Raw genomic sequence first — 9,360 nt, 5'->3', positions numbered from 1 at the left:
CTTCTTGGACAGGGACTTTTGCTCCTGAAATGGCAGGTGGGCCAGCACATCAGGCTTCTTCCTTCACCGTCCTATGGCACATTGTTTAGAGAATACAAAAAAAGTGACTTGGTTGTTCTCCAAGTAACTCACATTGTAAGAGGAAGCCTGAAGGAAAGTGCACATGCCTCTGTGTGTGTGTACAACTAGAGAAATACGTAATGAATGCTTTGATGACAATGTTTAGAAGAAATGTGAGTTGGGTGAAGTACTGGAACACACTTGTGAAAGGAGATTTGCTGGATAGCACATGACACACAGCACCTGGACAGGAGGAATATTTTTGCTTGGGTTTAGAAAAGGAGAGGAAACAATTAGAGTGATTCAAAAAGCCGAAATACAACAGTGAAAAACAGGTGGGGTCCTTTGTTTTGGTTTTTTATTTTCGCATTGTGTTTTACAAAATAATGTAACCAGTAGATAAGCTAGCTAACAACAATTAGATAGCAAGGTGGCCAGAAAACTATCAAATCCCTATGGAAAGACAATAGATTCTGTTTTTAAAGCCCTCACAACATTCAAGATGGTATAGCAGATGTACCTAATGGAAGATACTCAGCCCAAGAAGCCGAGTTGAGGCACAGTCAGCAGTTGCAGCTCCAGTCATGAAATTCAATAAAACCATGAAAAGACAAAAGGACAGAGTAGGCAGAAAAAGGAAAAAGAGCTTGAGTCTTTCATTCGAGTATGAAATCAGAAATCAGTAAGTTTGGAAGGAAATAAAAAATATCCTAAGTCGTACTTAGTTTCAGTAGTGTAAGACAGCAAAAAAAACCCCAAAACTTTTCATGAAGAAGTGAAGTGGCTTCACTTCACTGTTTCAGAGTAACTCACGTGTTTTAATTGAAGCGGTTTTCTCTCATGCCCCCCAGTCAGTAACCACGGCCTACGTACAATAAAAGCAGGGAAAACCACCTGAGGACCGGCGGGCTTCCTACACCACCTCCCAGAGCCTGACGCGGCGCCCCCACTGCTCCAGCTCCCAGAATGGGTGAGGTGGACAGGCACCGCAGTGGGTCATCTGGTCCAACCTCCCTGCTCAAGCGGGGTCATCCTAGAGCACACTGCACAGGATTGCGTCCAGATAGTTCCGGAGCATCTCCAGTGAGGGACACTCCACACCCTCTCTGGGCAGCCTATTTTGCTGCTCGGTCACCCACACAGTAAAAAAGTTCTTCCTCGTATTCAGGTGGAACTTCCTGTACCTTGGTTTCTGTCCGTTGCCTCCAGAGAGCGCCGGGCGAGAGACAAGGAGAGTGGCCAGCGGGCCAAGCACCTCTAGCTCGGGCCTCGTTCACGTTCCCGGCCTCTCGCCGAGCGCCATCTTTGCTGCCCTCGCCCAGCACCGCCCCCTCCCGCGGGGCCTGCGGCGCAGTTACCGCGAGAACCGCAGTACCGCGAGAGCCGCCGCGGACGGGGGAGGGAGGGGTGAAGTCCCGCGAGAGCAGGGCGGCTCTCGGGCATGCGGGCGAAGGCGGCGGCGCCGAGCGCGATTGGCAGGGCGCGTTCGCCCTCCCCCCCCAGCCCCCCGCTTCCGGCGACGCGCATGCGCCGCGCGCCGCCGGGCCGCGTCCGTGTCCCCCCCGGTGCGTGTGTCACCCGCGCGCGGCGGCGCTGAGGCCGCGAGAGCACTCCCGGGTACCGGTGGCGCGGGAGCAGCCCGGACACGTGCGGCCCCCGCCGGGCAGGAGAACAGGGACTGGAGCCGCGCAGGGCCCCGGACACCTCGCCCGGGGGCGGCCCGGCCTGGCCTGACCCAGCCGCCCTGCCGAGAGCGGCTGAGGAAAGGCGTGGAGGAGGCCCGTGCCCGGTGTCTGTGTCCCTGCGCGGCAGCGATCCCGGCCCAGAATGAAGTGAGGAGGAGCCGCCGCCGCCGGGAGACACTTCCGTATTGCGGGAGAGGCCGCGCAGGCCTGCAGGACGCTGCCGGTGCCGCTCCGCCGCCGCCGCCGCATCGGGCAGCGCGCCCAGCCCCGGCCCCAGCCCGACCCCGTATGTATCGGTGAGGCCCCATGTGAGGCGGGCGGGCGGTGCGGGAGCGAGCGAGGACCCGGCGCAGCCCGTGGGTGTCCGTCCCGGTGCGTGTGCACGGCGCCGCCGGGTCCCCATGGCGCCCTGAGCGCGGCGGTGGCGGCGGGTTCCCTGGGCCGCGCCCTCGGCCGTGAGCGAGCTCGATGCCGAGCACCTCGGACGCGGCGGCCGGCGGGAGTGGGGGCAGCCGGGGCTGGGGCAGCGGCGGCGGCAGCGCGGCGGTGGAGGCGGCGGCCGACAAGAAGCGGCTACACCACCGGAGACGGAAGCGCTTCGCGGCCCAGCCTCAGCCGCCCCCGCCGCCGCCGGCCCCGCACCCGCTGCTGTTCCCGCTCCTGCAGCCGCCGCTCCTGCAGCCCCCGCTGCTGCAGCCGCCGCTGCCGCCACAGTCCCTGCTCTTCCTGGCGGCCACCGGCGCCTCCTCCTGTTGCGGGGACGGCGGGGAGCGGAAGCGACCGCGAGGCAAGCGGCGCTCAGGCTCCCGGCACAAGCGGCGGCGGGGCCGCGGCGGCGGCGGCGGGGGCACGCAGGAGGCGGAGAAGCGGCGCGGCAGCGGCGGGTTGAGCACGCTGGTGGAGGAGTACGACGACGTGAGCTCCCAGTCCGAGGGACTGTTGGGCGGCGGCGCGGCCGGCGGGGGCAGCGGGGGAGGCAGCCCGGGCTCCTCCTCGGGCGGTGGGGCCCAGCGGCAGAGGGGCGAGGCGGAGCGAAGCGGCCGGTCCCGTCGGGAGCACCGCAGCAGCAGCGGGCGCTCCAAGGAGCGGCACCGAGAGCATCGCCGGCGGGGAGAGGAAAAGGCGCTGCAGGAGGGGGCGGCGGCACCGGGCCGCGGGGCATCCGAGCCCTCCTCGTCCTCCAAATCCCGCAGCCGCCACAACCACACCGGGAGCCAAGACCGGGAGGGACTCAAGAGCAGTAGCAGCGGCGGTGGCAGCGACGGCCGTAGGAAGGGCTCCCTCGCCTCGCCCAGCAGCGGCAGGAAAGACCGGGAGAGCAAATCGCACCGGAGCCGGACTAAAGCGGCCAAAGAGCCGCCGTCGGCTTATAAGGACCCTCCGAAAGCTTACCGGGACGACAAGCCCGAGCCCAAGGCGTACCGGCGGCAGCGCTCGTCGCCCAGCCCTGGCCGGGATGACAGCCCTCCTCTGCACCGCTCCTCGCAGAGCCAGCGCAGCCGCAAGTCGCTCAGCCCGGTGGGTGCCCGCTCGCCACTCAGCCCGTACAGCCGCCGCCGATCCCCCAGCTACAGCCGGCACAGCTCGTACGAGCGCGGTGGGGATGTGTCGCCTAGCCCCTACAGCAGCTGGCGCCGGTCGCGGAGCCCCTACAGCCCCGTTATCCGGTGAGTCCGGGCCCAGGGGCGAAGGTGGGATGGGGAGGGGGCATGGTGTGTGGAGGAGGGACGTAATGGCTGGGGCAGGAATGCAGGAGAGGCCGTAGAGGTTTACATCCAGCAGCAATCCCTCCCTCTCGCTGCTTTGCTGCCAGAAGGCTTGGGGGTGGGGGGGGAGAGGGAGAGAGACAAGTACAAAGATCTTCCTGTCTTGTCTCTATTTCCCTGGGGGGTAGAAAGGGAGGTGCGGGTGTTTAACACTTCTGCGGCTAGTTTTTCTCCGTGGGAGACCACCTGGCTGGAAAAAGGCTTTTAAATGGGCACGAGAACATTTTCAGATGAGAGTGACTGAAGGAAGATGCTCCTTGGAGGACAGGTTTTCTGAAGGACCAATTTTGATTTTTAAATCTTTGCTTACAAAGTACAGACGTTCTGTGATATATTTTTATGTATCTTGTTCCCGGGTAAAATAGGATGCATATTGAATATATTTGGGTTTGATTTAACTTGTGCTAATGTAAAGAGAAAACAAGCTGGCAGGCAATTTGTGTTTGCAAGTGTTTTCTTGTTCTTTTTAAAGGTGTATAGAAGGACTTGGGCTTTCTATTATCCTAGAAAATTGAGTCAGTGTCAAGTTTTGATAAATTGTCTTGTGCTTTACATAACCTATTAAAAAGCATAGGCTCTTTTCCTAGTAAAGTTGTGCCCGTGTATATAGTTAATGTGTTCTTGCAGATAATTTTTTTTTCAGTGTTAGTGGGAGTGCAGGGTGTAAGGGTCAGCACTGTGTGATATTTTGCATTTTATATGGAGAGGAAGTGTGGGCTGTATCTTTCTAATCAAGTGCAAACCGTGTTGTGGAATTAAAGCACTTCGGAATATTTTAAGCTATGGAAAAGTACACTGGAAATTTAAAAGTATTTGCTTAGTATGTGTTTATAACTGAAGATTTTTATTTTCTGTATTGGAATCTTAGTATTGCCTCATTGTTTATAGACCTGCTTAAATTCACATCGGACTTTAATTTTAAATGTATCCAGCAATGTGCTATTCCACTGGCAAGAATTTTGTGTACAAGGCATTACCTGGTGGGTTGCCTGAGAACTGTTCTCTGGTGTTTTTAATAAGCACTTTGTTTTGATCACCCTTTGGGGTGTGCTGTAGTGTATCCAGGGAACATGATGAAGCTGTTCTGTGTTTCACTGGCTCTTGGTAGAGTCCTCTCTCCTGGGTGTGCATCAAATGCTGTTTAAAGAGGAAAGTAACAAAGCTGTGTCCTACTTTGTGCAGAGAGATAAAGCCAAAGTGCCTCGGGATAAAAATAGTGATTCTCTAGAGGTGTGGTTGTAGGGAATAATTTTGTAAGCAATAGGGTGTTTCAAGAGGAAACACTGTAATTGCTCTGAAAACATCATGCTGTTCTTCTGTGAGAGTCTGTTACAAGTGGTTAAAATATACTTTCAAAATTATTTGAATAATAGCATAGCAGGAATTATTATGTGCATAGATTTAAACGCCCTAGGAATCAGATTATTTTCTGTAGTGGCTTTTATCCTGGGATAAGAAAGCTAGTAATGATGCATAGAATTACGTATGTGAGGTTTGCAATTAGGAATAACTCAGTGTTTAGGAATAGTCAGATTGACAGCCCAGTTCAAGGTTCTGTCTTATGCACTGACTGATCGGACTGTAGTAGAGTTTTATAGGAGTGGGGTTTTTTTCTGTTGGTAGTGGACCTGTGATTTGAAGCATGAGAGTTTAAATCTCCTGATTTTGATATTCTCTCTGTGGTAAGTCTTTCTTGAGCCTACAGGTCTGTTTCTAGGAGTTAGCTTTGTGACTCCGTGCCTTTCTTCCTCCCTATAGTTCAATTGTAATTTGCATTCAGTTTTTAACTGCTTACAGACAAATAAATGCAGACTATCAGGTTTACAGGAAAGGGATTGGAATGGCTGAGTGAAAAGGAGAGGTTTCTACAAGTAGAAAGAAGTGTCTGTCCTAATGGGACATTCATTGCAAAAATGCCACTTTCTTAGAAAACAAAAGAAACTTAAAGTGTGAAGATAAAATCAGTTGTTCATAATGTTTACCTGTTGTGGAGAAATGAAAGCCAGTGGTTTTTTCCTTCCATACAGCTGTTGATCATCATGTGTATTGCAATGGCAGTGGGGAAGTAGAAAGAAAGGGGTTTATACTTTTTTTTTTAACCATTCAAAACTATGTCATAATCACTTTTTGCTTGACTTTGTAGTACTGCAACCAAAATGCTGAACGTTTTTGCTGTCCTGTTTGATAATGATACAGTGGCCTTAGACTTGATAGACTATTACAGTTTCATGAAGGCAACAGCTTCTTACAGCACCTGTGTTCTTCATCTGGATGATTTAAAGGCTTAATTCTGGGCTTATATCCAGCTGTAATGATGTTCAGACAGTAGGAACTTTGTATGTGACTGAGTATTTCAGCCTGCAGGTCTTTTTGCTCTTTTTGTTTTATGTCTTCTGTAATGTTACGTGAATTACCCAGTTATTTGGGTATGTAGAAAATTATTACGAAGCAGTTCTAGCATGATTGGAAAGCCCATGTGTCTAGTGGTGATTTTTTAATCTAGGTGTCTGAGCTACTTAGGGAGAAACTTCTCGTAAACAGCTGAAGAGAAACAAGTGAAGTCAGCTTTGCTCGTCTGAAGCAGCAACAGTGCATTGCTGTGAGATTTGAACTGCAGTACTGACTTTGCTGTTTTTAGGTGATGTTGTTTGGCTGTGGGTTCTGAGGGGAAGCAAAGACACTGGATATGTGTTCCATAGTTGGTGATTTCTCTTTGAATGGTAGACTAATTGCCTTTTCCATTATAATAGCAGGAAAAATTTGTGTTTTGGATAAACTGATTGAGCTGTATTCACTTGTTGGACAAATCATCTTCACTTGCTGCTGGTGGATTTGTATTACTCTATTTCCTTGTGTATAGAGTAACACAGCTGTTCTAAAGTAGCACATGCATATTTTCAAAATGGAAATTCTTCCAAAAGTACGAGGTATTTATTTCTCTACTGGTAAAATGACTAGGTTAAAAAAAATTTCTCAACCAAACCCCATGGTTGACAAAATAAGCAGACACAGTCTCTTGCTTCCTACAATTTCATGCTAAACTAGTTTCCAGAGAACTATTTTTTGTAACTTGAATCAGGTCATATGTTACGTGATCACACATTTAATTCAGTTAGCAGTATAGATGAGTAATTGCATTTTTCCAAATATGGATACACCTACCTATATGCTTAGATAAAAGTGGGTAGGGCACTACTAGCATAGTACTACTATGTGCATGGATGTTGCTTATAGGAAAGAGACAAGATTTCTTTTTTTTTTTTTTTTGGTACTGTAGAGTCATCTCAGTCTGTATTGGTAGCTAGTCTGTATTAGTGAGGCTCTGCAAAATACGGATCATTTATGTGCAAAATCACAACAAGCATAGGAAAATGGTAAAATATATATTCAGCTAGTAAATAAAGTACGGTACCATAAACTGATACAAAAAGAACTTTGATTCCAGTAATTCTACTGCTTTTGAATTTAAAGGATTAAGAGAGAGTTTGACTTTGCCCCCCATCCTGATTAGTGAAAATAGATTTTTTTTTTTAATTTAAAGCTCTCTAATTTTGTTTAGTAAAACTGTATTTTGTAGAATTTTAAGTGGACCACTCTAGGTTTTCACTGTTTGGAGTTGCTAATTTTTCCAGTGCACGTTGCTGGCCTTTGTGTTTTGCTCATGTAACTTTCCCTTTCCTTGTTGCTGCTGCTTCTTTCCTTATTTGATAAAGGAAATTTCAGTTGAAAAAATTAACTTCAAATGTGTTTAGAATACGGATTTTGAGTTGACTTGACCTTTTGCTGGTTAATTTCTTTGTAGGCCAAGTTCTCATTTGAAAATAGAGGGTTATAAAACAGGCTCAAAAAACAGATAAAAGCCAAGCTCAGAACTTTCCAGTATGTATTGGAGATCCTTTTAAAGATTTGCAGTTTGAATCAGTAAGGCAGGTTATGTAGTTTTCATATACAAAGCAGCTGAGTAGGTGGTTGGTTGCAGAGTTGCATAGAATGTAACCTTGAACTAGGGGCTAGAGGAAATAAATGAAATGAATGAATAAGGTATCAAGTGAAAGAGTACTACTACTGTAATGGCTTAAAGAAATGAACTGTATGTTTGCCTGCTAGAGCAACATGGAAAAGCTGTACTATGAACTAAAATGTTTTGTCAAGGTGGTTTATGTTACCAAGGGATTGTATCTGTCTTGGAAGGTTTGCAGTGAAGCCAGTTGATTCAATTTAGGTCTCTCTTTTCAAATACACTATGACCTTGCTGTGCAGGGAAGGATGTCAGTGCTTGGTCAGTAGTCCAGCATTACCTGCCAGTTAAAGAAAGAGCTGGGCTACAGTGTTTGTTTTAACCTCCTTTGGAGTGTTAGTTTCTTGGTTTTGCCTTCGTATTCTCTTTAATCTCTTTGTGTTATGCCTTATCAAAAAGTTACTGACAAAGTTCGCTTGTTCAGCTCACAGATACTTATGTATTTCAACTGTAAAATTGGTTGCAGTTAGGTAATATGTAGCTGGCCACCATCATGATGGATTTAGCTTGCTCTTAAAGCAGTTAAGAAGAAAAGAGGTTTTCAAGTTTAGAAACATGAGAAGGTAAGACATGATCATTCTGATTTGTCAATAGAATGTACCTTTTTTTTTTTATTAAGGGGGTATTGAAAGGGGACAGAAAGAAACACCTAGAAAAGTAGCACGGCAAGAAAAACTGTGTAAGATGAATGGAACATATTCCTGGAAATCTGACATGGGTAACAGTTTTCTTTCCTCTCTGGTTTCAAATATCAAGATAGTAAACGATAGCAGTCTAAGCTACTATTTGAAGTTCTTCCATTCTCTGATCGAAAATGTAAGTGGTATTATATCAGTAGACTTTTTTCTTTGTTAAATTAATAAGTAAATTTACTGTTTGGTAATATATTACTGAGCCAGTGAAGTGCTGTAGAATGTTGCCTATCAGGAAGGAGAAATATTGTAACAGTTTTGAAACCTGTAATTCATAACATTTTGATCTCTTAAGTAGTTTTTTATAACGTGACCAAGTACATTGTATGAAGCAGAGAAACAATGAATACCTGTTTGTTTTAAGAAATGTTGGGTACTAGGCAAAACCATAAAATGAAAAAGAAAGAACAGTGATACCTAAACCAACTTTTTTTTCCTGTGCTTGAAGGGTGAGAAAAAAAGGCACTCTTTTTCTTGTTCTGAAAAGTAGAGTTTTGGTTTGGAAGGGTGACTTTCTTACAAGTGCTTTCTTCTTCTATCACCTTCTTTAAATCTGTCTACATGGTTTGTAGATAATGTCTTAACGGTTTGGGGTTTTTTTGCTTTTATTTTATACCTCTAGCTAAATTGTAATTTCTTCCATGTCCCTTTGCAGCTAATCTAGTTGTGCTCCCAGGCTTCTTTGTTGCCATCTCTAGGGAAGAAACAAAGCAGCTTTAGAGCTTATCCTACTGATACTTACAGTCTTCAGGCACGTTAGTGTTCTTTTTTCTCCTCTCTGTATATAAAAACATACTGAAATCTGTATATGGCTCAGAAGGGATTTTACAAGTATCATAAAGTGTGGCAGTTGTCCTCTCTGTAGGGATCTATACTTCTGTGAATTGAATTCAAGATGCTGACAGAAGACTGTTACTGCATTTAGTGGCAAAGGTGCTCATAAATGGGGCAGAACTTCAGGATGCAAACAGTGAGAAGCATAGAAGGAAAGTTACCTTCTTAGTAACTTAGGCTTCTTAGTAGCCTCTCCCCTTGTGTGTTACCAGCACATGCTGGTGCTTTTGCTTAAGAGAGTGAAATGTGGCCTTTAGGTTTAGTAAACTTCCTGATCTTGCCTTACTTCAGGAAGAGAAATTTGA

At 47.3% G+C, this 9,360-nt stretch overlaps 1 protein-coding gene across 3 annotated transcripts in view; it reads left to right on the top strand.

The window, feature by feature from the left end:
* The first annotated feature begins 1,596 nt into the window (after nt 1-1,596).
* LOC138101027 (cyclin-dependent kinase 13-like) overlaps nt 1,597-9,360 on the top strand; it is a 44,817-nt gene continuing 37,053 nt past the window's right edge. For all 3 annotated transcript variants that reach the window (XM_068998863.1, XM_068998864.1, XM_068998862.1), the window contains exon 1: nt 1,597-3,412. In XM_068998863.1, coding sequence (XP_068854964.1) covers nt 2,214-3,412 — 1,199 coding nt within the window. In that variant the 5' untranslated portion in view covers nt 1,597-2,213. The remainder of the gene's footprint in view (nt 3,413-9,360) is intronic.

Source organism: Aphelocoma coerulescens, unplaced genomic scaffold (genome assembly GCF_041296385.1).
Source record: "Aphelocoma coerulescens isolate FSJ_1873_10779 unplaced genomic scaffold, UR_Acoe_1.0 HiC_scaffold_183, whole genome shotgun sequence".
NCBI classification, from domain to species: Eukaryota; Metazoa; Chordata; class Aves; order Passeriformes; family Corvidae; genus Aphelocoma; species Aphelocoma coerulescens.
The sequence above is the reverse complement of the archived record's forward strand: the minus strand, read 5'-3'. Positions and strand labels throughout refer to the sequence as shown.